Source organism: Oryx dammah, unplaced genomic scaffold (genome assembly GCF_014754425.2).
Source record: "Oryx dammah isolate SB20612 unplaced genomic scaffold, SCBI_Odam_1.1 HiC_scaffold_12, whole genome shotgun sequence".
Classification (NCBI taxonomy): Eukaryota; Metazoa; Chordata; class Mammalia; order Artiodactyla; family Bovidae; genus Oryx; species Oryx dammah.
In genome coordinates, this window is record NW_024070196.1 from 70,474,756 (window position 1) to 70,501,511 (window position 26,756).

General features: G+C 54.2%; 1 protein-coding gene across 2 annotated transcripts in view; it reads right to left on the reverse strand.

The window, feature by feature from the left end:
• The window catches only part of SPECC1L (sperm antigen with calponin homology and coiled-coil domains 1 like), an 84,796-nt gene that overhangs the window by 31,524 nt on the left and 26,516 nt on the right, over positions 1–26,756 (reverse strand). Inside the window, exons 3-11 of one of the 2 annotated variants that reach the window (XM_040251200.1) lie at positions 24,390–24,543; positions 20,971–21,006; positions 19,370–20,889; positions 18,211–18,418; positions 7,373–7,446; positions 6,059–6,234; positions 3,528–3,691; positions 2,223–2,314; positions 750–840 (exon numbers count right to left, since the gene is read on the reverse strand). In XM_040251200.1, the coding sequence (XP_040107134.1) occupies positions 750–840; positions 2,223–2,314; positions 3,528–3,691; positions 6,059–6,234; positions 7,373–7,446; positions 18,211–18,418; positions 19,370–20,889; positions 20,971–21,006; positions 24,390–24,543 (2,515 nt within the window). Of the gene's footprint in view, positions 1–749; positions 841–2,222; positions 2,315–3,527; positions 3,692–6,058; positions 6,235–7,372; positions 7,447–18,210; positions 18,419–19,369; positions 21,007–24,389; positions 24,544–26,756 lie in introns of both variants that reach the window. The other variant, XM_040251199.1, reaches the window with a different exon arrangement.

The window sequence follows — 26,756 nt, forward strand, 5'->3', positions numbered from 1 at the left end:
CCAGACCCACCCGGGGGCCAGGAGGGGACCCTTTAAACCACCACACACCTTCCCTGGGCAGGAGGCCCTTCCGGGCGGAGGGGAGACCTCGGGTCCGCCAGCGGGTGAAGTGGAGGCGGCAGCAGCCTGCCCTGGTCCCCACCGCCCCCGCCCCCACACCTGTGCGGGCCCAGGAGGCAAGAGGGCCGGCGGGGGCCTGCCAGGTGTCTCCACAGCCGCCTCGCCCCACACGGCCCCCCACGGCACTCAGCCCCACCCGACAGAGGCAGCGGAGAGGAGAAGGACCCGACCCCCGACGTGGGCGCCACAAAGAGCCCGTGCCGACGGCACTGCCCGAGGCCTGGCTCTCAGTCCGCTCTCTCACAAGTGCCCCGGAGCACAGCGGCTCTGGAGCCAGGCTGCCCGGCTCCACCGCTCGGTGACTCCATGAACCTGTGTTCCTGAGACATTCAACTGCTTGAAGCCTCACTGTCCGTACTTATAAAGTGGGGCTAACTGCACACGCCCCATACAGCACTGTGAGAACAGGGCCTGGCAACGTGCGGACTCCGGTTGCCCACGCTGACACCAGGAGCATCGCATTCCAACACGTCTGCCTAGTAACTACTCCCCGATCTGCAATCAGGACACGTTCTTAGTAAAGCTGTGACACAGACGTATACCAGGGTGGCAGGAATAATGTCAAGAGCAAAGGGAAAGAGTCAGATGGAAACTAACAACAGAAGGGAGACGCGGGACACGAGCCGTACCTTGAACAGGGATCTCCCCGTAGTTTGGTCTCTTATCTGAGAGGGCTGTCAGGGGTTTGGACGTGGAGATCGGTCCACTGATGGAATGTCTCTGAAACCGCAGGACAAAGGGCGTCAGACAGCACTGTGTGGTCACTCAGGTGCTGGCATCACGGAGGGGACGCCCTCCAAACCTGCTTCCTCCCCCACCGGCCCCCTCCCAGAGGCCTGGGATATTCAGGGTCTTTCAAGTTCCCACACAAACCACGGGAAACCATCCATTTCCACAGGACCGCGGAGGAGACAGAGAGAGGAGCCCCCAGACAGGACCCAGTCCTCTCCCCGATTATCCCCCTGCCTCACTCTGCTCATCAGAAGCAAGTCACCGAGCCCAGCCCCCGGGAGGCGAGCGTGGCAGAAGAGGCCAGGATCACGGGGGCAGTTCAGAGCCCGCTGCCCCGTGACTGAGGGATCTCCTTGGCCCCTTGCTTCTAAGGTCGTCTAGGGCAGGGCTGTTTAGCTCCACTTCATGGTGTGGCCCTTGAGGGCCCCTAATGAAGACTCCAAGGATTCAGAGAGGACTTCCCACGGCGGGGAGAGGGGCAGAGGCAAACGAGCCCTGCCCCCCCCCCGCAAACCCTGAGAAGCCCCGGGAGCCGCTCTTCCCTGCAGAGCGGGCCCCACCCCGCTGGCTGGGCCCACCCTGTGCCGCTCGTGTAGACGCCCTCGGCCAGGGCCTGGGGGAGTCCTGTGGGCTGCAGCCTGTCCACATGGCTCTCGGCCCCAGGGCGCCCCCACCCCAGCCCTCGTGCTCCCTCCTGGCTGCCCCAGAGGCAGCCTCCCTGCTCGCCACGCCGCAGCAGGGCTCAGCCCTTTTCTCAACCACAGATCTCAGCCCTACAACGATGTCTGAACAGAACTGCCTCCAGCCTCTGGTCCGGCCTCCCAGCTGCCCGTGGTGCAGAGGCACCCAGCCCCGACCCCTCACGGCCTCAGCGAGGCCTGAAGAGCCACGTCTCCTCATCTTGGACCCTGTTCCCAGGGATGCCTATTCAGTGGGAGGAGACCCGGGGGTCTGTGTGTTCAAAATTCCACACGACTCTCGTGCACAATCATGTTTGAGAAGCCTGTGCTACGTAAACAAGGGCTAAAATGGTGCTGACTGTGGTTTCTATTAATAATTACTAGTTTGTTTTCCGAGGTAGAGAGATGAGATTTTTTAACTTATCTTTACAAAAGTTTACAAATTGACATGAGCATTAAACCTCAGCTGGCAACCACTATTTAGAGACACTTCATCTTATTTGAAATTTATTATATCTTAGTGCCTTTATTTGCTTTCATTTATATTTTCATGCCTTTTAAAAATCTGATTAACAGAGTCCAAGAGAAAAGCTCCCTATAGAGAGAGTATGGAGTTTCCGCGGCCCTCCTTCCAAACTGAGAGTGTGATGCTTCCTACAGACACGCAAACACAAAGCCACAGGCACGCACCTGTATGGGGGAGACGGCGGCCGCAGGGGGGGTTTTCATGGGACTTGGGCTCAGGGGCGTCCGGGGGATTGCTGCCGTGGCAGGGCTGGGCACTGGAAGACAGCAAACGCACAGTGAACGAGGCCGTGACGGAGTGCAGCGGAAGCTTCGTAAACACCCCCCCACCCCCAGGGAGCACCGGTCAGCCAGCACTCGGGGCTCCCCGGGAATAGCTGCCGCCCCACCTCCTCAGCCCCAGCAGCCCTGCCGCCAGGGGGACAGTGTGCTCCCCAGACAAGCGGTGCTGACTTCCAGGCCTGGCTGTGCCGGTCACTTCGCTGTTGCTGTTTAATCACATGGTTAGCACCCCCACAAGCCAAGGACGCCACGTGCAACAGCCTCAGGGGCGCTTCTGTGGCTGCGTCAGGTGAGGTCGGGCACGTGGTGGGCGTTCTTGGCATGTTCCATGAGGGGGAGCTGGGCTCAGAGCGCTCTCCTCCCCGCCCCGTGGGGCTCAGCGCGTCCCCTCACGCGGCTTTCCACAGCGCCGCATCTGACGCACAGGGTATAACGGCTGCTCACGTGTCCACCTCCCTCTCTGGAATGAACTGCTCAGAAGGTGGCTTCCGGGAATCCCTGGGGGCCAGTGGCTGGGGCTCTGTGCTTTCCCTGCCGGGACCCAGGCTCAGTGTCTAGCTGGGGAACTAAGACCCAGCATGCTGCGTGGCCAAAAAAAATAAAAAAATCTGTATTAGAAAATAAAAAGGGGCCACTGAATGGCAGTGGATGGTGGCCTGAGCTAGCCGCCAACTGCGCTCCCAGAGACGAGAGAGCAGGGCACGTGTGTGCGAGAGGCTGGGCTGACGGACTGGTGCCAGGCGAGCAGCAGGGAGGCTCCGAAACTCCTGGCCTGGGAACCTGGGCGGCATGGCGCTGCCTTCACAGGGAGAGACGGCAGCTGAGGGGCCAGGTCTGCTTCTGGGCGAGACGACCTCTGGAGATGCTGGGTATCGGCGTCAGGCAGCACCTGAGCACACAGGCCCGAGGGGCTTGGAGGACAAGCAGGCCCGAAGTCCCGCACCTGGAGGCTGCCTGGCTCAGAGGAGACACCTGACCCCCGCGCGGCGTCAGCCCGAGTCTGATACCAAGATCTCTGTGGCCGAACAGACCCCAAACTTCCTGTTAAAACTCTGCTTGCAGGAAGACTGACTCCCTGACATAGCCTGGAGTGCGACGAGACTCGGAGCAGGACGGCGAGGCGCGCCAGCCAGCCCAGAGCCCACGTGTGCGTGAGCGCGCCGCCGCCCCGCGCGGCACACGAGCTACCTTGAGACGCGCTGTCGAAGGACTTGATGAGGGTCTTCACCGTGGGCGTCGGCTCCGAGGACGTCGAGGCCCTTCTGCTCAGCCCCATGCCCTGCCTCAGGGCCGCCAGGTCCCGCTCCACAGCGTTCATATAGTTATACACCCGGCCACGCTCCTCCTCCTGCCTGAAAGCAACACACGAGTCAGGGCACTTCTGAACATGCCCTAGAAAACACACATTTCCCTTTCCCAGCTGAGAAGCATTAGGAAGTATCAGCTAAAAAACAATCGTATCACTTGAGCTCAGTAAATCGCCTGGTCTGATAATCTTATTAGATTCGTGAATTCCGGGAAACGATATTAAAATTTTTATATCAGGTTATTCTAATTAGGTTAAGTAACCATCGGTTTCCATTCCCATCTGTGTTAAGTGTAGGTGAGAACACTGGTACTCAATTGGCAGTGAGAGGGGAGGTGGTCTGGCTGAAGGCCCTGACTCAGGACAGGGGAGCCAGCGCCTGGGCCGCTGGGAAGGCCTGTCCTGCCGCAGGAGGGCGAGTCTGGCTCCATCCAGTGTGCATTCGGGCTTCCCCGGTGAAGAGGCTCTCATCGCTTCTGTATTCAATCTACTGCGATATGGAAAAAAAAAAAAAGGCAGCCTCATGGGACGTAGTTGGAAAAGGGAAAAGTTTTTCAATGATTCTGCCCTGGCCGTATAGAAACAACAGCTCAGAGCTGCACGCATTTCCCAAGCGCTGGTGCCTGTCATTAAACGGGTATTTTTAAAGTCTCTTGTTAGGACCACTGGTGATCTCATCGGGAAACCCTTCATGGGGAGCTGCTGAGCCTGCAACAGCAGGTGCAAGTTCTCCAAAATCCTAACATTCACTTAAAAGCCCATGTTTCATCACTGGTGCCAAACACTGTCAGTTGTTTCCTTGAAGTGACAGGCTCCTTTAATCATTTTCAAGAAATATCCACCAAACACCAGAATCTGAATACCAACAGCTGGAGTCAGTCATTCTTAAGTAAGGATTTTCCCTGCATGAAAACACGCGGGGCTCTCCTCCAGCCCCTCTCCACACCGCTGCATGACTGCGGCAACGCGACTCCCACCTCACGGCCCGAGACACGTGACGGGGCAACTCCCTGCTGCACCAAGGACTGGAAGGGAACTGCACTGTGAAAACACGAGTGGCTGGGATGGGCAACACAGCCGGGAGCCAAGGCCGGGTCCCCCAGCACCTCACGCCTGCCTTCTCCTCGACGGCGGCACAGTGCGGAGGGCAGACCGCGCATCAGCGTTCCTGTAAAAAGTCCGAGCTTTGAGGAGGAAGGGTGTGTACGAGTGAAGAAGCAATGACCTCCCCACTCACTCCATGTTCTGTTTAGTAAAGACGCCAAAGAAAAACAGTTCACCAAGACTGTCCACCAGGCCATCCACTAGACCTGGGCAACGATGAAAGTCAGCAGCCTTTTCAAGTTGGCCTGTTAAATCTTTTCTCAATTTTTTCCCTAAGGCTATTTAAGAATTGTTCAACATAATGAACAATCAAATTCTTAATAATAACCTCCAACTCTGATACTTAGAGATACTTGGGGCTTCCCTGGTGGCTCAGGTGATCAAGAATCCACCTGCAATGCGGGAGACCTGGCTTGGGTTCCTGGGTTGGGAAGACCCCCTGGAAAAGGGAAAGGCTACCCACTCCAACATTCTGGCTTGGAGAATTCCAAGGACTGTATAGTTTATGGGGTCGCAAAGAGTCGGACACGACTCAGCAACTTTCACTTCACTTATACTTAATAAAAGGAAAAAAACCTCAAAAACCAGTCTCTCCCCTCACAGACAGTCTCCCTAGAAGCTAGGGGCACATCATCAAAGGCTCCTCATAGGATTCCAAAGACGTCTGTGTTAAACGGGAGAAGCCCCACAGGTTACGAGCACAAGATGCTCTTCAAGCGAGCAGCAGAGAGAAGTCGGCCTGCACTCTCCACTCGAGCCTCTGAGCCACCTGCCGACGGGCACCGGCCGCGGCCGCGAGCAGCACCCAGGCGTCTCACCTCAGCCCCCCAACTCTGTGACGGAAGCAGCTCCGTGTCCACCGCAGAGATGAGCAAACTGAGGTCTGACCGCGGCCCCCAAGACCAGAGCAGCAGAGCTGCACGGGGCCGAGTCTGTCTCCAGGCTCGGCACCCTCCCCGACGACGACAGCCCGGGAAGAGCAAGGGGCTGGGACGGGGCCAGAGGACAGGCGGGAACCGCAATGGGCCACGTGCGGTGGCCGCTCCAGCCCCTCCAGAGGCGGGGACTGTGGACGCTGACGGCAGCTCGCAAAGGCCACGGAGCCCGTGCTCCTGTACAGGGCTACTCGAGGACCGGCAGGCTCTGGGGAGCCCGTGGAGCAAGCCCGGACTCGGGCCACTTCCGCTGGACCCAAGCTCAGTGACAGCAGCGTCAGGACGCACAGTTTCCCGGTGAAGCTGCGCCACAGAACCAGGACTCAGAGCTCCCTATGGAGACTGAAGGGCACAGCTGGCTTCCCGAAACTTACTTGCGTGACTTTATTTCCTCCAATTCTTTCGTAAGCTTCTCATTTTTCTCTTGAGCTTCATGTAAGCGGCGCTTCAGGTCACCAATCTCCTCTTGGGCTTCAGACTTAATGTCATTTGCGATGACCACCGCAGTCTGCAGATCGGCCTGGAACTGCCGCCATTCCGCTGATTCCTCCTGCATTAAAACACTACGTTTTGATTTCCAAAAGAGCAATGAAGATGTATTTTAAAACAAAATGTGCGTATGATTAGACTGCTGTAATGCACTGTCTCAAGTGATGACTGATTATTTTTAAGTCCCAGAGAACTGCTTTACCTATTTCTAACAGACTACGTAATTACTTTTAGTGAACGGTGTTCCTGGTGAGGAAAAGCTGCCAGCTGACCTGCTTGCTGAGGCAGCAAGCACTTGGACTGCTCAGTAAGGATGGTCAGGTCAGGCCTCCCTTCCCTGTGGCAAGCTTCAAAGTTAGTCTTGTGAAAATAAACATATCATCCAAAATATGCCTGTGAAGAGCTCAAGCAGGTAGATACATGGTGTGTGAGCTACCCTGGAAGATTTTGCAGTGAAAAACTATAAATATCCTGATATCAAAAACGAACTGGAAAAAAAAATCAGAAAGGAAGAGGAAGCCAGAAGGAAAACACTAAATTTAATCTCAGCAGACAAAACACACAGGAGGAGGAGCCCAGGACTGTCCGCTGTGTGGCCTCCCACGGCCATGGAGGACGCAGGCGCCTGGAGTCATGGCCGCCAACCCCAGGGGCAGCGCCCAGCACCCCTCACAGCCTGGGCAACGGAGAGAAAGAAAGGAAGGAAGGAAGACGGCGCTAAGTCATGTCCGACTCGTGTGACCCCGTGGACCATAGCCTGCCAGCCTCCTCTGTCCGTGGGATTCTCCAGACAGGAGCACTGGAGTGGGTTGCCATTCCCTTCTCCAGGGGAACTTCCCGACCCAGGAACTGAACCCAAGTCTCCCGCGCTGCAGGGTCAACCCAAACCTCGAGACCAGCTTCCGCCGCCCTCTGCGTCAGAGCGTCACTGCCGTGGCAGACCGATCAGATCCACAGAAGGCAGAAAGCCCACAGAAGCCAGCTTAGCTTGGGACCTTCCATCGTCTAGGGCTCATGACGTTTCTTCCCAGGATATAACCCCTGCTCCCTAAGTGCCGCTCGTCAAGCACGGTGCCAGCCCCTCTCTGAGGGGACGGCCCCGCCCCGCCCGCAGCCTGGTGGCTCTGGGTCACGGCCGCATCTGCAGCTCGGGGCGCAGGTGGCGGGCACAGCTTCCGGGGAGCCGCGCGTGTTCCTACCCGCAGTCGCCTGTGCAGAGTCTTGATTTCTCTTTCCATGTCATGTTTTTGGTCCTGGAGTTTTTTAACCGTATCTGAAAAGACCACAAAAGTTTAACTATTTACTCTTAAACCACGTTTAAAAGGAAAAATAGAAAGGGAGGGGGTACTTAAATATGATATTCAAGAAGTCATCCTGGCCAAAGATATTCTATTTTTAACACAAAACTTGAAAAGGAACTCCAATCTAAGTATAAGCCAGCATGACTCTGTAAGGAAAATATCAAATTTAAATTGCGACCTCTGGATGACTTCCTTCCGCAGCGTCCTAATTCTGAAACAAAAAGCTAAGTTAAATCAATTGTTAGACAAACACACACACTGTTGGCTCATAACCAATCAAAACAACATTGACTGCAATTAAAATGGGAGCTTTTAATCAAAAGGGTTATTAACCTATTTTTACAAGCATAACTTAACTTTGCACACTGGAATAAATTCCAGAAAGGTCATGACTTTACTAAACTTTTTACAAACTTAATTATTTAATAACTTGGGGAGCTGCTATTTAATTTTATAGAAAAGTCTTTTCACAAAGGATTAAGTAAATCAATACTCAAGTTATTTCTTCCATAATGTGAATTTCCTCCAAACCACGTCAGGCAATGTGAACATCTGATGAGCACTGGTAATGTGCAAAGGCCGCTCTAGACAGACCAGGGCTGCGAAGATAAGCGTGCAGACAAGGCCACATCCCAGGACCCGGGCAGGCACAGGGAAATCACTTTCCACGATTCCAAAAAGTCAGCTTTTTACGAAATAAAAAGTTAATTACTTTCACTCAGTAATTCAAGAAACTGCTCATAAGTACCTTCTTTTGTGTTAAACTTTTGCACAAGGTGCCTGAGATATAAGGAAAGGGAAAAAAAGGTGCGGTTCCTACCCTTTCAGAGACAGAAAAGAGGATGCTTTCATTGCAAAGGATTAAATTTTAACAGTCTGTCTCCACACAGCTGCTTCAGACCTCACTTCACCTGGAAACCTCGGGGTCAAACGGGCCATCCCGTTTGGCTCAGGGCAAAGTGGGAACACAGGTGAGCAGGCAAGTCCAGTACCCCTAGGCGAGGATGACTCTGGAACCAGAGGGAACTGGGCTCTGTCTGACCTACATGTGGATGAAATCGGGGTCTTGGTGATATGAGCAGACGCGGTCAAGGAACAAGGACAGAAGCTGTAACATTTCTAGTGTGGAAAACACTCAGGGTCACACGCCTTTCCTTCATGCTTCCCTTACGTGCAAAAAATATTTTACAGGTAAAACAAGCAAAACAAAAAACCGTGTATCTCTCCTCTGCTGCAAACTGCTTTCTGTCCTTCTGGTGGCAGACAGCCTATCGTGTAGGGGACTCACGTGGGGCACGCAACTGCAGGTCTCAGCGCCCTGACCCTCCGGCGGCACGTGAGCCGCACGGCCGTCTCAGGCTCCCTCCTTTGGCTCCCACCCTCTTCCCGCAGCAGCCTCGGCGTTCACGGCCGAGGGCTCACGGGGCCGCGGCTCTCAGGGGACACCCTTACTCTCAGCGCCGCGTGCCCACTGCTGCTGCGCCTCCACGTAAACAGAAGGGCGCTGACGGCCAGTGGACACCTTCAGGCTGGATAAAGCACTTCAACAGTCTCCAGGGAATTCTATTATTTATACTCTACAGAAGCATGGAAAGTGACAACAGGCTTTTCCTCCCTGGAAACATGGGCGTCGGCGGTCCAGTCCTCGCTGTGAGGAGGCTGGGCAGTGCCCATCACACAGGGCAGCGTGGGGCTCGGCCAGCCCACGGCCCCTACACACAGCTCCTGCCTCAGAGCCCTGAGTGGGAGAGACGCCGCCACCTGCTGCCTCCCCCTCACGCGCGACATCACTGTCTATCAAAGAACAGAGCTGCACCTCCCTCCCTCCCTAAGGGTTAGCTCTCCAGCACCGCTTTTACTCTAGAGATCGGCGCGTCTCTGTTCTGACTGTCACCAGACCAACCTTGCTCTGAACAACTCGGGGCACCGGCCTGCCCATCTAACAGTGGGGTTCACGATTTTCCCACCGGCAAGACCCAACATCGATGATGAACCGTCAGCTGGGCCTCCGCGCCACTTCCAGCCGCGGGCCTGCCCCCCTGTGGGCGCTGTGGGCAGCGACCTCGCCACGGGACCCCCCACGACCCCTGTGGTGGGAAGGGAGCAAAGTCCCCACAAGCTCCCCTGCCCTCCGATGCCAGAAGATGCCCAGTGCTCAGCCGGCTTTGCACTTGGCTGTCAGGCGCCGTTTTCAGAGGCAGGAAGGACCTGGGAACCTGTCAGCTAAAGCTGCACCCCTCAGGACCAGGGGCGGGGCAGCGGGCAGACAGCCACCAGGCCACAGCTGTGCCCCCAAAACAGAGCCCCTGATGCAAGAGGCTGCGCGTGAGTTTGAAGTAAGCCATCCACCACTTTTCCTTGTCTTTTGGCCCTGCCGCACAGCATGCAGGGTCTTAGCCCCCCACCCAGGGGCGGGCCTATGTCCCCTGCCTCGGAAGTGTGCAGGGTTAACCCCAATAGACTGCCAGGGAAGTCCCTATTGCTTTTTATATTACTCGTTTTTATCCCTGCCCCCAAAACGTGGCTAACTTTTATCCCCGATTCTAAAACACGTTTACAGGGAAAAAAAAATTATACTATTTCTACCGCTTTACAAGCTCTCCCACTAGTCAGTAGATACTGGACACTTTTATCAATAAATATGGACCCGCAGCCCCACCCTGATGGCCACACCCACACTCCATCAACTGGAAATATCATGGTTTGTCTCAGCAACCCCCTATTAGCAGCCGGTCAGAACGGCTCCAGCATTTCTCGTAAACACTGTGAGTGCCTCCAGCTTTTCAGGTGCTACTTGGGGACACACCTGCAGAGCAACCCACGTGCTCCAGAATACAGACTTCTTTCTGAGAAGTCACCAAGTTAGAGACTTTACGGGACGGAACACACTGAGATCAGTGTTTCTTCAGGAACACTACTACAGCTCGCTACAGCCCGAGTGTGATACTCTAGGAACCTGCCACAGTCTGCACCACAGAGGCAACACCCCCGGCTCACCCCCGGCGCGTGCTTTCTCTCGCACGCACGCTTCTCTGGCCTGCGCACGCCGACTGGGCGTGTCCACCCGGCTGGTGAAAGGACGGCCGTGGCAGGGACGCACCAAGCCCACGGGCTTCTAACTGGACTCAACTGTTGAACATGTAGGTCGTTTCCTGGTCTCTGCTGCTGCTGCTGCTGCTAAGTCGCTCCAGTCGTGTCCGCCTCTGTGCGACCCCGTAGACGGCAGCCCACCAGGCTCCCTGGTCCCTGGGATTCTCCAGGCAAGAACACTGGAGTGGGCTGCCATTTCCTTCTCCAACGCGTGAAGGTGTAGTCGCTCAGTCGTGCCTGGTCTCTAGTAACCTGCAGCTGGGGAGCATCCACATCTGTGTGGATAGCTGCAAACTCTTAAAGATGTCTCTGAAGAGCAGATTTCTGCAAGCAGGTTGCTATGGCGCTGTTACACTTGTAAAAATTCTGATCAAAATTCCAGAAAGGACCCTCTTCTCCTCTCTTACATGTTAGCTCTCTTAAAATTTTCTCACCCCCATCTTGAGTTTCATTGCTTTTTTTAGAAGTCAAGCATCTTCCTGTTATCGTTTTCTGACTTACTTATTCACACACGTCATTTGGCTAACGGGTTATTCTAGTGTTACGGAACCTCTCTACATATTTGATATATATTTCAAATACTCTCCCAATGCCGTTTATTAATAATCCTGGTACTTCACTGAACTGAAAGTTTTAATGATACACAGTCAACACGACTCTCCTCCACGAAGGCTCCCCAGTACCGCGCCTTCCAGGCCGTCTCATCACAGCAGGACACAGCTTTCCTCCTCTTGCTCCTGCCCGTTCTCTCGTCTCGAGCCACCCATGCTCACCACGGTCATCGACTTCCATGTATCAGGATGCCAGGCCCTAGCTGGCCTGAACCTCAGGAACTGCAGAGGGCAGAACGCAGCTCCAAGTGTGCACAGAACAGGGCGACGCAGACAGCAAGCGGGAGGGGAGGTCATGGCTAAGCTGGGCCTGAGGTCTTGCTGGTGCCACTGGTCTTGATACCAGTCAGCTGTTTTGCTCGGCACATTAGCAGCTTTATTTTGGAGGCTCTGTTGACCTGTTTCTTTCTGCTATTCTCCTCTAAGCTCTTCTAAGATGTTAAAAGGTGTTTTCCTGGTGGCTCAGCGGTAAAGAATCTGCCTGCCAATGCAGGAAACAGAGGTTTGATCCCTCGATCAGGAAGATCCCCTGGAGAAGAAAATGGCAACCTGCTCTAGTATTCTTGCCTGGGAAATCCCATGGACAGAGGAGCCTGGTGGACTACAGTCTATGGGGTCGCAGAGAGTCGGAGTTGACTAAATAAGAAGGTATTAAAGTGTCTAGTAAGTCCTGGCTGGTCTTTCTTACTCACAAAGAATGATTCACATCAGAGACTCCTGCACGCTTCTGGACGGAACACCGGCTAAAGGCAGGCTCTGCTGATGACAGGAGGCGCTGGTGGGGGTGGGGGACACACTCTGGACGAGCAAGAGAGAAAAGGCGGTTTCTGTGGAGGCGGCAGGGGTGCGCGCGCCCTTTTCACTGCGGGGCCCAGCTGCCTTGCCCTGTGTGGTCTCCTTTTCAAGACAACACGGCAGCCTGCAGTTACCCAGGCACAGTACGAAGGGCGTGGTGCTTGGGGCCCCTGGGCCCATATTCCCACCTTCCTTAGACAGAGACGAGCCCAGGAGCAGCGTCAGGCCAACAGCAGAGCCGGCGCCCAACAAAGGAGGGGGTGTAAGGACCCCCAGTGCCTTATGCCTCGGCCTCAGAGCCCACAGGGAGGACCGCTGCCCTCAGTCCCAGGGCACGGTGGGGACATCACTACTGAGAGGTGCAAAGTTCTCTAGGCCGCAGGCCTCTCCATTCCCGCTGATGCCCACGGCCAAGTCCATCAGCTTTGTAGAAAGTCTTCCAGAGACTGCTCAGAACTCTTGGCCTATGGACAGGATCCTTCCCATTTTCTTTTTGCTCTGCTCTTCACAGTATTTTTATAATGTCTCTCCTGCTGTGTCCCTAGGACTGTGGGAGGGAAAGGAGGTACATGTGGCCTCAGGCCATCGTCCTGAGCTGCAAGTCTCAAAGAGTATTTACTGGGAGAGCTGCTGCTCAGACCTTCCTGGCTCAGATGTGGCGTCCCAATGCGGCGAGGAAACCGCAGGCCAGGCCAGCCTGGCACGCCCTCCAGGTCTACACGGCGCTGAGCTCTCCGGGGGGCTGTATGGACCCCTGACCACACACACACCGCGGTGTCCCACAGACACCAAGGATGCCCTGCTCATTGTTTCCAGCCTTCTTTCTCCCTGGGTAATGTCTACGGATTGACGTTCAAGGTCAGTGGCTCTTCCACGTCTCTGATTTGCAGTTTAAATGACTCAGTAACTTTCTGTATTTGCTGTCTAACGTTTCATTTCCAGAACACCTGCTAGCTTCCTTTTTAGCAGTTTTTACTTCTCTGGAGATTTGCTGTTTGTTCTTCATCATGATGAGTACGCTTTCCTCCAGGTCCTGAGTACATTCACAAAAGCTGTCTTGAAATCCTGTCTATTAACACCAAAGTCAGAACTACGCTGGGGTAAATGATCGGTGACTACTAATGGGTGCCGGATTGCTTTGGGGGGGGGTGATTAAAAAGGTTCTAAAAGTGACTATGGGGACGCTTTCATCCCACAGAAAACCCCTCATTTCCCAATTAGCAGTATTCCCTTTCATGGACTCCCCTAAATCAAGTGCTGACTTAGCACACATCCCAAATGCTAGAATTCTTGAGGAAAAAACTAACTCCTATCAGATTATGTAGCTATAACAATAAATTACATGAAATGTGTCTGGATCCTGGATCCTATCAAACAATTATAAAGGGCACTCCAGGGTCAGCTAAACTCTGCACACGGGGTATTTGGCGATGCTAAGAACTTGTGCCTAGCTTCACTAACTGTGATAGTGCACTGTGGTTACAAGGAGAACGCGCCGAAGTACTCCAGAGGTCAGTGTCCACAGCTTACTGCCAACTGCTTCAGCTAAACACACACTCAGAAGGCAAACTACACAACGCTACCGACTGCCGCATCCAGGCAGGAGGTGCTAACTGCCACACAACTCCCCAGGCACTTCTGCACATTCCAGCTTTTTGTTCCAAAAAACTGGACATGTACACACTGCTATATTTACAATGGATAACCAACAAGGGCCTCCTGTGCGGGGCAGGGAGCTCTGCGCAGTGCTGCGCGGGGGTCCGCACGGCTGGGACAGGAGCATGCGCGCGGCGGCTGAGCCCCGGCTGTCCGCCTGGGACCCTCACAACGCTGTTGATCAGCCGTCGTCTCTGTGCTCGAGCTCAGCTGCGTCCACCTCCCCGCGACGCCACGGACTGCAGCCCGCCAGGCTCTTCACCCGTGGGATTTCCCAGGCGAGAATACCGAGCTAGGCTGTCATTCCCTATTCCGCTGGATCTTCCTGAGCCAGGATCGAACCTGCATCTCCCGCATTGAAGGCGGATTCTTCACCCGCTGTGCCATCAGGGAAGCCCATTAATCAGCTATCAGTTCAGTTCAGTCGCTCAGTCGTGTCCCACTCTTTGCAACCCCACGGACTGCAGCACGCCAGGCTTCCTGTCCATCACCAACTCCCGGAGCTTGCTCAAACTCATGTCCATTGAGTAGTGATGCCATCCAACCATCTCATCCTCTGTTGTCCCCTTCTCCTTCTGCCTTCAATCCTTCCCAGCATCAGGGGGTTTTCCAATGAGTCAGTTCTTCGAATCAGGTGGCCAAAGTATTGGAGCTCTAGTTTCAGCATCAGTCCTTCCAGTGACTACTGGGCTGATCTCCGTTAGGATTCACTGGTTGGACCTCCTTGCAGTCCAAGGGACTCTCAAGAGTCTTCTCCAACACCACAGTTCAAAAGCATCAATTCTTCAGCACTTAGTTTTCTTTATGGTCCAACTCTCACATTCATACATGACTACTGGAAAAACCATAGCCTTGACTAGATGGACCTTTGTTGGCAAAGTAATGTCTCTGCTTTTTAATATGCTGTCTAGGTTGGTCATACCTTTCCTCCCAAGGAGCAAGGGTCTTTTAATTTCATGGCTGCAGTCACCATCTGCAGTGATTTTGGAGCCCAAGAAAATAAAGCCTGTTAATGTTTCCATAATTGGCAATACCCAAATACAAAATAAAACATTTTTTAAAAATTGGGGAGAGAAACTACATGGCTAAAAAGATTTTATTAAGGATTTTCAGCCATTTTATAATTAAAATCTGTACCCTGTTTATGTAATTTTTATTTTGGCATTGATATGGAAAATTTTGTCCCTGGAAACCTCTAACATTTTTCTAGCTATCACCCCAATTACCACAAGGTGTCACTCTTTCCACATTCAAAGCAAAAGGTTTGCAAGGGGTAAAGGCTATTATCTGTACTAAAAGAAGACACTGAGCTCCCAAGTTGATCTCAAACTTTGGAACCGTCTGTATTTAGGAAGTAAAATGCAGTAACTCTCTCAGTTCAGGCAATGAAATACAAACTGGACACAAACGGTAAACTAAAAGGTTTCTAAAACTTTAGATGAAAAAGTGCATCAGTATGTCTCTCAGGAATACATTCCCACAAGCCACTTCAGTATCCTCACACTTTGGAATAAACAGCCCTGAGGTCATCCTACAAAGGCCAGGTCAACCAGCCAGAGTTCAGAATCGCCACCAGACACCTTGAGGGCTGACGCAAACAACCCCCGTCTCCTGGGAGTAGGTCAACCCCTGCACCCAGGGCACAGGTGCTCCAGCTCCATGCTGCATCGGCCTGTCGGTCCACAAAGAAGCATGACCCGAAATCTCAACAGCTCTAGCCAAGGCTGGAAAAGGTCCGTTTTCATTCCAATCCCAAAGAAAGGCCAAAGAACGTTCAAACTGCACACAGTTGCGGTCATTTCACATGCTAGCAAGGTAATGCTCAAAATCCTTCAAGTTAGTCTTCATTAGTACTTGAACCGAGAACTGTCAGATGTACAAGCTGGATTTACAAGATGTATAGACATACAAGAGGAACCGGAGATCTAACTGCCAACATCGGGTGGATCACACACAGACAAACATCTACTTCTCCTTCACTGCCTACACTAAAGCCTTTGACTGTGGATCACAACAAACTGTGGAAAATTCTTAAAGAGACAGGAATTCCAGACCACCTTACCTGCCTCCTGAGAAACCTGTATACAGGTCTAGAAGCAACAGTTAGAACCAGACATGCAACAACAAACAGACTGGTTCAAAATTGGGAAAGGACTATGTCGTCAAGACTGTGTATGCGTCACCCTGCTTATTTAAGTTCTACGCAGAATACATCATGTGAAATGCCGGGCTGGATGAGGCACAAGCTGGAATCAAGACTGCTGGGAGAAATTTCAATAAACTCAGACGTGCAGATGACACCACCCTTATGGCAGAAAGCGAAGAAGAACTAAAGATAAAGAGCCTTTTGATGAAGGTGAAAGAGAGCAAACAAGCTGACTTAGAACTCAACATTCAAAAAAACTAAGATCATGGCATCCGGTCCCATCACTTCACGGCTAATAGATGGAGAAAAAAGTGAAACCATGGCAGACGTATGACAGGCTTTATCTTCTTGGGCTCCAAGACTGCTGTGGACGGTGACTGCAGCCATGAAACTGAAAGATGCTTGCCCCTTGGATGAAAAGCTAGATAGCGTATTAAAAACCAGAGATGTCACTTTGCCCACAAACGTCCATCTAGTCAAAGCTATGGTTTTTCCAGTAGTCATGTATGGATGTGAGAGTTGGACCATAAAGAAGGCTGAACGCAGAAGAATTAATGCTTTGAACTGTGGTGCTGGAGAAGACTCTTGAGAGTTCCTTGGACAGCAAGGAGATCAAACCAGTGAATTCTAAAGGAAATCAACCCTAAATAGTCACTGGAAGGACTGAAGCTGAAGCTCCAATATTTTGGCCACCTGATGCGAAGAGCCAACTTATTGGAAAAGACCCTGATGTTGGGAAAGTTTGAGGGCAGGAGGAGAAGGGAGCGACAGAGGATGAGATGGTTGGACGGCATCACTGACTCAATGGAAATGAGTTTTGGCAAACTCTGGGAGATGGTGAAGGACAAGGCAGCCTGGCGTGCTGCAGTCCATGGGGTCACAAAGAGTCAGACACGAACGGGCGACTGAAAAACCTCCAAGGCATCCAGAAAGGGCACCTCCATCCTCCCCATCCCCACCAGGCCATCCTTAGCAGGCATTACAACTTAAAATTTGTTGATGTTCAAAGAATCCAGAACTTTTAAAACCTTATCATTTGGAAATAACTTGAAAGTTACAAAAAGATACGAGAAGTAACACAAGGCCCAGGACCCGAGCACCCATGTCCCTGTTGCTCAGCCTTGCCTACCTAACGGTGTTCCATCTTCTGCCGTCTCCGCTCCCTGCCCGTCTGCCTGTGTTTATCTTTCCGTCTTAAGGACACACGCCACGCCCCTCACCCCGGCATAACACAGTGTGTGGTGCCTACCAGCACTCAGACCCTGTGGGCTGTCCACCTCATGCGTTTATGCCGACGTCTGTCCCCCCAGCCTGAGGGCAGCCCGGGGCCCAGCAGGCAAGGGAGCAGGGGCTGGCCCGTCCCAACTCCTGCAGCCTGGGACTCCCCCTCGGCCTCGGTCCTTCATGCACCGGCATCTTTGGGAACACACCACCACTCAGGCCTTCCGCTACAACATTCCTCATCTTTGTCTTCAGCGTCTCTTTGTGACTAGACGAAGCCGCGTCTCAGCCAGCACGTGGCCTGGCCACATCCGCGTGCCCGTCAGTGTTGCCCAACTGCTCCACGGCATCTGTTTCCTCACTCACAGCAGAACACAGTGTGCTGGAGACCACACAAATTTCCATTCTTCACCACATTTTCCACACAGAAATGCTTGCTCTGTTTTTGCAAATTTTTTTATAAGTCTAAAATAATTACAAAATAGTTTTAAAAAATCTTTTAAAAAAGCAAGCAGAGCAACTCAAAATCCGAATTCCAAATCTACCTGACAATATCTTCATGGAAAGGAGGAAAATTAAGCAGATAAACGAAAACCTGTGCTGTAGGCCTAAAGATCAAGTTTTTGGTCTCATTACACTTGCAACCACTAGACGTTGATGATAAATGGCTTTTCCTAAGATCTAGAAAGTTAATAGCCTCATTAATATCTCACTGAAATGACTTTTCATTGTTAAGCAGTTTTAAAGAGATGCTTCTGTTTAACAGTTCTTCAGGAGCAAAACAGCAGCCGGGAGACGGGTGGTGCCATGAGGCTCCAGCCCACACGTGTCTGCCCAGCCACAGCACTGCTGCCCCAGAACCCTGCCCAGGCAGAGGCCCCCCACCTGTCCGTCCTGAGCATGCAGTCCCCACAGGTGGGGGGGCCTCACTTACTCTCTAAGTCAGGGACGAGCCTGCCCCGTCCCCCGGGTGGGGGCCTCACTCTCTAAGTTGGAGATGGGCCTGCACTGTCCCTCGCATGGGGGCCTCACTTACTCTCTAAGTCCCTCGGGTGAGGGGCCTCCCTCTTTAATTCGGAGAGGGGCCCGCCCTGTCCCCCGGGTGGGGGCCTCACTCTCTAAGTTGGAGACGGGCCTGCACTGTCCCTCGCGTGGGGGGCCTCCCTCTTTAATTCGGAGAGGGGCCTGCACGGTCGCCCGGGCGGGGCCTCACTTACTCTCTAAGTCGGAGATGATGAGGTTGTCGTGAAGCTTCACCGCCCGGTGCTGCTCCACTTCGTCCTCCAGTTCGAAGATGGTCTCCTTCATGTCGCTCCTCTCCGTCTCTTTCTCTTCCAGCTCTGATCGCAGTTTCTCTAAGGTCATGTTCAGGTCTCCCATCTGCTTCTTGGCTCCCTCTTGGAAGGCTCGGTACTCGTCTTCTACCTGTGTGGAACCGATGGTGCCGATCAGGAAAGTGAGTGCTGTTCTGAGCTAAGTCCCAGGACAGAGGCACAGGCCGCCTGGGCTGGGAGCGGAGTGGGCACCGCTCTGCGAGAGTGAGGAGGGCCGTGTGACCGCTGTGGGCGTCCAGTGACTCGGACGTCACACAACACGCGTCAGCACGGCGCGCTGCCGCACCACTAAACTCGCGCTGCCATCACACTGAACCTCGCTACAGTACTTACGGAGAGGTTTCCGAAGTTCTCCCTTCTCCAAAGTTTGGACTGAAGGCATGCATCTCATCAACGATTAACATGCTTTCCCACAAAAATGATGTCTGCTTTCTGACGGTTTCCATATCAAATTAAAAACAGAAACCAAAGTTCTCAAATACTGTCAAACTGTCGGTTCATGGGGGCCCCAACATGTACGCGCCAACAAATACATCTCCTCAACTGTATCTGTGAAAGTCATCCTTAAAAAATTAAGATTTACATTATTAAGAACAGACTCTTTCACAGATTGCACAGCAGCTTAACCCAAACTCCGAGACCTCTACTTGAAAAACCACACCACAGAAGGAGAAGAGGCAGACGCTGCGGGCCCCACAGACTGGCATGCGGGCTCTCCGCTTTTCTTGCGTCCACCTGCAGCCGCGAGGGCGCTGTGGCACCGCCTGACGCGCTCCCCTGGGCACTCCCGGAACTGGGGCAACTGCTGTCAGAGGTGACTCTAGCCTCGGCCTTTCACAGGCAGGACCACAGGCAAAGAGTGAGAGTGGAGGTGACATCGTCACAGAACACTTTTCACCCCCTCCCCAGACAAGCAGCTTAGAAGAAGATCCCCTCAGGAGGAGCCAGCGGCACGCCAGCTGGGCTGCCGGCTCTCGGGCAGCGTGCGCGCACCCCGGCCGCTCCGCGCGGCGCCAGCGCCCTCTATCTACTGGATCGGTACCTTTGCGATGGCGTCCTGCAGCCGGCTGGCGTCATTCCGGCTGCGGGCCAGGTCTTCCTGCAGACTCCTGGCCAGAGCCTCTGCTTTCTCCTTGTCCAGCCTGACGCTCTCCAGGAGGTCCTGAATGTCAGACTTGTCTCCAGAGTTATGGATAGAGTACAGCTCCGCCACTTTCTGCTTCTCGTTCTCCAGCTGGGCCCTCAGGCGACTCATCTCCATCTGCTCAGCGGCCAGGGTGGCTCTGAGCTCCTCCAGCGAGGCGGCCAGGGCCGCCCTGCCCTTCTGCTCCGACTCGACGGCCCGCTCCATGTGGTGGCTGCGCTCCCGGAGCGCCCCGATCAGCTCCTGAGCCTCCTTGTTGTCGTGTTCGGCCATCTTCAGGGTGTTGCTGAGGTGCTGCTGGACGCCAAGGAGCTGCTCCCGTTCGAAGCGGCTGTTCTCAGCGAGGTCCACGTAGCGCTGCTCCAGCTCCATGTAGCGGCCGCTCTTCACGTCTTCGTCGATGGCGTAGGGCACGTGGTGCTCGTCCAGGAGGGCGCGGAAGTACTCGATCTGCCGGCTGAAGTGCTCGAGCTTGTCGCTCTGCTGGCACAGGGACTCCATGAGGATGGCCTTCTCCTCGCCGAGCCGCTCGTTCTCGCTGTTCAGCTCCTGGGTGATCTGCTGCAGGTCGGCCAGCTCCTGCAACGTGGCCTGTAGCTCCTCGCTCGTGCTGTGCTGGTTTTCCTCCATCTGGTGTATCCGCTCCGTCAGGCACGCGACAGACACCTCGCTGGCGTGCCCGCTGCTCCCCTTCCGAGAGCGCTCCACGCTCGGAAGGCCTTCCGACTCCGAGGACGAGGGCGCGTCCAGGGCGTCGTCGCTGGACGTGAGGGGCTGGTACACCTCACTGCACTCACTGTCCAGGTTGTCCAGGGAGTTGCTGTGCTGATGGTCCATGAGTGTGTTTTCATCCTGGCTCAGCAGATCCTCCACCGAGCCAGGGGCCGAGCCCTCCACCGAGGAGGTCAGCGTGCCCCCGCCGTCGCTCTGGTTACCAGGGGTGATCTCTGGGCTCAGGGACTGATAGCCAAACAGCTTCTCGGAATGGTCCAGCCTCTGCTCCAGGGAGAAGCCCAGCGCGTTCAGCCGGTCCTTCAGCATCCGGTTCTCGCTCTTCAGCTGGTCGAGCTCTTCACGGATGGCCGTGTTCTGCTCCTGCAGCTGCAGCAAGGCGGACTCCACGTCGGTGGGCTGGTGCGCCAGGCTGCCTTCCTTCTCCTCGGACTTGTCGGCGCCCTCGGTGAGGGGATCCTCGCTGATGCCCAGCTGAGCACGCATGTCCCGGAGCTCGCTCCGCAGATGTAAAATCTCCACGTCCTTGGTTTTGGCCAAGGTGAGAAGATCCTTCACTCTGGCCTCCAGAGCAGCTTTGTCACTGATCTGATTGTCCGACTTGGACTTGCTCATGCGGACGTCGCATTCCGCAGCCGTGCGACTGCGTGGGCGTCTGGCCGACGCCACGTCATTAGCCCCCTGACCTGCAGAAGGTAGGTTTTTGCTCTGGTTTAGTCGCGTACGTTCACGGAATCTTTCTCTAGTAGAGCTGGACTCTTTATTACCTGTGGAAGTGCTCCGCTTGGTTGAAGAACTCGTGCCTACATGATTAAGACAAAGAGTTTAAGGCAGAACATTAGCAAGAGACAGGCACACAGTTATGCCCCAAGGGGACGAGGAGTGACCTCAGGACCCGCACAGGGACGGTCACAGCGGCCCTGCCTGAGAGTCTGGTTACTGTCAAGTTCAGCTCCCTCCAGACAGGAAGGTCAGTCACCGCTTCTTGATCAATGAAAAAAGACGTTACACACTGAGCTGCATACGGTCAAGGGGCAAGTTCCATGGAGTGTGGATCGAATCTCAATGCTCGTGGGCCTGAACCCTAACCCATGGATTTCAACAAGTGGCCAGAGCCCAGTGTCCGGGGGAGGCTATGGAAGCTGCCTCGAGGGACAGCCGGTCACACAGCCAGCTGCCTGCAGAAGCAGGGGGTGAAGGAAGACAGCGGGTGACCAGAAGGGAGAGGCAGCCTCCGGACAAACAAAATCCGAAGCCGCCCACAACAAACACAAGAACTATGATCAAAGAAAAGGCAAAAAGTGTTCACATCACTAAACACCGCGTGCGTGGTCCCTCAGTCCCGGCCGGTCCTTGGCGACCCTGCCACCCGGCCCCCCTGCTCGCGGAACTTTCCAGGCAAGAATACTGGAGGGGGCGGCCATTTCCCCTTCTTCCGGGGGGTCTTCCCAGCCCTGGGATGGAAGCTGTGGTTCGGGCACTGGCAGACAGACTCTTTACCACTGAGCCACTTGGGGCGTGTCACACACACAGCACCAGTAACAAGAGTTATTCAAACAGGCAGCGCACACTTACGACACACACGCGTTAATAGTTTATACACAGGGATTTACACAGGCTTCATTACCATCATCCTGTTTCACAGATGAAGAAACCCAAAAAGAGATGATAAATAATCTGCCAGTGTCCCACAGGTAATACATGGATGAGCCAAGATTCAAACGCAGGCAGGCCGTGCGGCAGAACCTGCGACTTACCAGGACCCGCTCGGCCTTTATCGGTTAGAAAACAACGCAGCATCGCCGCCAAGGCCTGGCGACACTTTCATCAAACAAGCCACAGTGTCGCCAACTGCTAAAGTTAAACCTGTGCAAACAACTGACATGGCCGTGTATTTAATTAACATAGAAAGAACGTGTTCATCCACAAATACTTAAAAAAACCACGAGACTCTTTTTTACTTTGAAAAATAAGTCCTAGACCTGACCAGTAACTATTCTTAACGAGCCAACTGGTTCTTCACAAGTCAGCACCAGGCTACCCAGGGAGTGGAGGGCGGAAGCTCTGCCCAACGGGGGGCGCCGCGGGAAGCCCCTGCTTCTGCTGCGGCTCAGGGGAGTGCAGGCAGAGGGTGCTGGTGGCCTCGGCAGACGGGGACGAAGGTGGTGGATGCGGCATCACATGCAGGAAAGAAAAGTGAGGCCACGTGGCAGGTGGGGCAGGAGAGGAAGGTTTCCACAGGCCCTGAGCGCCAGCAAGAGTCCAGGGAGTCGCAGCAGCAATGTTCAGTGATCTTCCTGAGCAGGGAAGAAACTCAGACGAGCGCTGCGGTGGAGAGTAAGCCAGAGGGTGCCTTGTGAAGCAGCAGGAGGAGGAAGAGCAGCACGAGAGCCGTGGGCAGGCGGAGCAGCGGAGCGGAGGGAGGCCACGCTCGCAGAGAACAGCCCACTCTCCGCAAGAACAGACGGGATAACGCATCTGCGCTAGACTTCAAAGGCAGAGGAGCGACTGCAAACAGAGGCTGGGGAGGGGAAAGACGGGGCAAAGGGCCTGGGGAGGTGACCACCGAAGGCAGCCCGCGACGGCGGGAGGAGCCAGCAGGGAAGCGTGCATCTGCACACAGGGAAACTCTGAAGGCCAGCGAGGGAGGGGGTACGAGGGGTCAGAGCACCGGACCTCCTCTTCGGTACACAAGCCGGAGCAGAAAATGCGGTGCTGACCCGGGCCCCAGGGTAGAGACCTATGGTCCATGGTGCTCCATCACCAGCTCTGAGGCTTGGCCCAGAATGGGCGCCCAGGAAGCATTCGCCGAGTGAATGGGTGCATGGCCTGGGCGGGGCACTGCAGCTTCCTGCGCGGGGCTCTCACGATGCTGAGCTGAGAGCCTCTAAATGACACCTCTGAGGACGGCCTCGACCTCCGGGGCTGTGCTGAGGTGTAGACGGACTGACACCCGTAGAGCCAAGCAAGGCTGTCCACGTTCCCTCCTGGAGACTGCGCCGCTGCAGTCAGCGTGGGCCGGGGTCTGGGTGAAAGGAAGAGGCCTCACAGGGTCAAGGCGGGGGGGGCAGCTGGCACGCCCAGCCGAGGAGGAAGTCCAGTACACAAGGAGGGGACGAGAGCCCGGACGACGGGAGCAGGAGGGGGCCTGCTCTGGTTCCTGTCGATCTGCTTTCACACACTTACTACAAACACAGTATCTTAAGACTACTGCAAGTTTCCAAGTTTTTTCTTTCAGTGTAAGAAGCAAGATATGAAAGCGTTACTCTCTGGACTACAGAATGAGAGCTTAAAAAAAAAAAAAACTGCTGCTAATGAGGGAAGAAAGAGCGGCAGGACTGAAATGAATGCATCTAGGCACTGACTATCAGAGGCTGCCAACGTCAGGCAGCGGGAGACAGCCACACCACGGGCAGATGGACAGACAGTCCTGTACGAAGGAGCGGGTGAGAGGAGCAGAGGAGCCTGAATCTGCCCATCAAGGCTCTAAACCAGGGGCACTGACAACGAGCAGAGATAACACAGGGACACGGCCTCGGGCATCACAGGAGCGCGATTCCAAAATCCAGACCGCCAGAGGGAATTCGCGGGAGGTCCAGTGCGGGGCCTGGGTTCCATCCCTGGTGAGGGAACTAAGATCTTGCAAGCCGCATGGCATGGCCAAAGAGGAGGAAATAGAATCTAGAAACTCTAAAGGGCAAACAACCAGCTTCTACAAAAACTAAATTGCGAGGAAAAAAAGGGGTGGGGTGGCCTCACAGATTTAAAGATGAAGACTTAAGAGACGCCAGCAATCACTCTATGCCGACCTTCAGTGAGTCCTGGTAAACCCTAATCCAAACAAAGTAAGTGCATGTAGGCAACATTTATAAGACAGTCGGAGATTTAAATATTTACGGAATAACTGACGATTTGAAACATGGTTATTTTAAGGCCTGATGATGGCATTGGGAATGTATTTTTAAAAGCGCACTTATCCTTCAGAGATAACCAGGTATGTGTGGATGACACCTGGCACGGAAAGTGGGCGTCAAGGAGCTGAGGACGGCCCTCAAGCGACAGGGTGAGGAGCGTGTGGAGCTGCAACGCCAGGCAGCTGTGCACAGGTCAGACGCCGGGCGGCAGTCCCTGAAGGCCGCGGCCCCGCCTGCGTGACCGCCGCGGCGCGGTCCCGCCCAGCGCGCACCTGTGCTGGTCCGGAGCCTGTTCTCTGCAGCGCTCGCGGCGGGCGCGGGCGCGGACGGCGCGGCGGAGGAGCAGGCGTTCTTCTTCCCTTTGCCGCCGTTGGTCACAGTCACCCCTCCAGCCATCCCAGCTAAGAGGTCATCACTGCTCTTGGTCTAGAAGCAACAAAAGATTAAAAACAAGCTGGTTAGAGAGAGCGACATTAAGTAACATTCTGACCCTAACCAAAGCCCTTGACTTTCAGGCTGAGCCCACGGCCTCTGCAGAGACCTCCTGGCAGCCACCAGGCAGCGCATGCCTGGGTGCTGCAGCTGGCTCATAAACAGCTGCAACTCCTTTCTAAAAATATGAAAATCACAACGGACTCAAGGATGTCACGGGAGCCCGCCGTATGCCCCCACGTGCCAGATTCAGTGAGGGGTGAGAAGCGAGGACGGCCTGCTTGCCACCCCTCATCTCGGCTGTAGCGAGATGAGCAGGAGCAGCGGAGTCAGCGCCCGCCCCCTGGCAGTCTCTGGAGAAGCAGCATTAAGAGTGAGGAAGAGCCCCTGCTCTGAAGTGATCCAGTGATGGAACCAGCATCTAACAGAAGTTTCTCTGAAGGTTATTTTTTTAACGTTTATCTACTTTTTTTTTTTTGGTAGCCTAAGCCAAAATTGAAAGAAGGGGATTTTTTAAGAAGCCCACATAACATACAGATAAAACACTAGAGACTTCATGGTCACAGTGAGGGTTAAATGACCATTCTACTTGAGAAAGACCTTTTGATTTACTTATGGTTTATGAAGATGACTGAAAAACATGAGCTTTTTAAAAAGGAAACAAGTACTCTAGATAACTGGGTTGGGCATAAATTTATTACTTAAGAAAAAGTGAAGAAACCTGATTTCACTTCTCTTAGAAATGAGAGAGAACACGGAGGAGCTGAAGATCTACAGGAAGAAAAAAAAGAAAAAAAAACCCACGTGCTTTTAAATCAAAGAACCAGGGATTCCCTGGTGGCTCAGCGGTAAAGAATCCACCTGCCAGTGTAGGAGATGGGGGGTTTGATCCCTGATCTGGGAAGATCTCACATGCCCTGGAGCAACTAAGCCCGGGCCCTGGAGCAACTAAGCCCGGGCCCTGGAGCCCGGGAGCCACACTGCTGAGCCCACGCGCTGCGGCTACTGAAGCCCGGTGCGGGAGCCCACGCACCGCAACCAGAGAGCCCGAGCCACAGCCAGAAATAAATAAAATCATTCTTTGAACAAACAAAGAACCAAAAGTTTTGCCCACTAAGGTGAATTGGTCCTTCCCTGCATCTTACTAGATCTAACCACAGCTGAAATAAGAAGCAACGAGAGGCAAAACCTTGGGGACTTCCTGGCAGTCCAGTGGTTAGGAACTGGCACTTTCCATGCTGGGGCTGGGCTCAATCCTTGTTTGCAGCAAAAAAACAAAAGGAAGAGACGGGACTTCCCTGGGCACGGGCTCCATCTCTGGTCTGGGAAGGGCCCGGGCCACGAAGGAGCTTCAGCCCTCATGTTGCGACTCCTGCAGGCCGCGCCCTCGGGAGCCTGCAGCCTGCGCCCGCGGAGGCCGCGCTGCAGCCGCTGCAGCCGGGGGGCCTAGAGCCCGCAATCCACGAGAGAAGCCTGTGCACCGCAACTCGAGAGGCCCCTCAATCGCTGCAGCTAGCGCAAGCTTGCACACAGCAACGAAGACCCAGGGCAGCAAAAAAGGAATTCTGTATTTTTTAAAAAAGAAGAAAGGCACATCTCCACACCCCACAACTGCAGGAACAGGGCCACATGTTCCGTGAGTGCTGGGCAGCGAGAGGTCTCGTGCGGGTGTCCACGGAGCGGTGTGTGCACACAGCACCTGAGTGACTGAAAGGCGGACACCTCATCCCTGGGGTGAATCATCAAAGCTGAGCAGTGACAGGCGTGAACTCCGGTTGTGGGGAGTGGCCACACGGAGAAGCACAGTGAAACACAGAGGAAAGACAAAACAACACTCCGGTTTGTGGGCTCTCCAAGCCCTTTTGCTTTTTCCAATTTTTCCATTTTCACTACTTTCTTCTTTCCTTCTTACCTTTTCACTCCAACTTCTATTCAACGACCCTTTTTTCTTCTTAAGTGAAAGCACCTGCTGCAGTACAGGGAAAGCGTACGCAAACAGCATCGCCTCCTGCATGCCCCTCCCCGGTGTGCGCACACACACAACGCTACTCAGAAGTCAGCCAGGCGAGCGGAGCCCAGGCCGCGGACCCTGGCACACAGGCGCACAGCGAGGACACGGCTCTCTCCTCCTGACGACAGGGAAGTACTCACTATACTCACTACTCACTGCTCAAGACCAGGTGCTATCACCGGGGCCCGCACCTCTC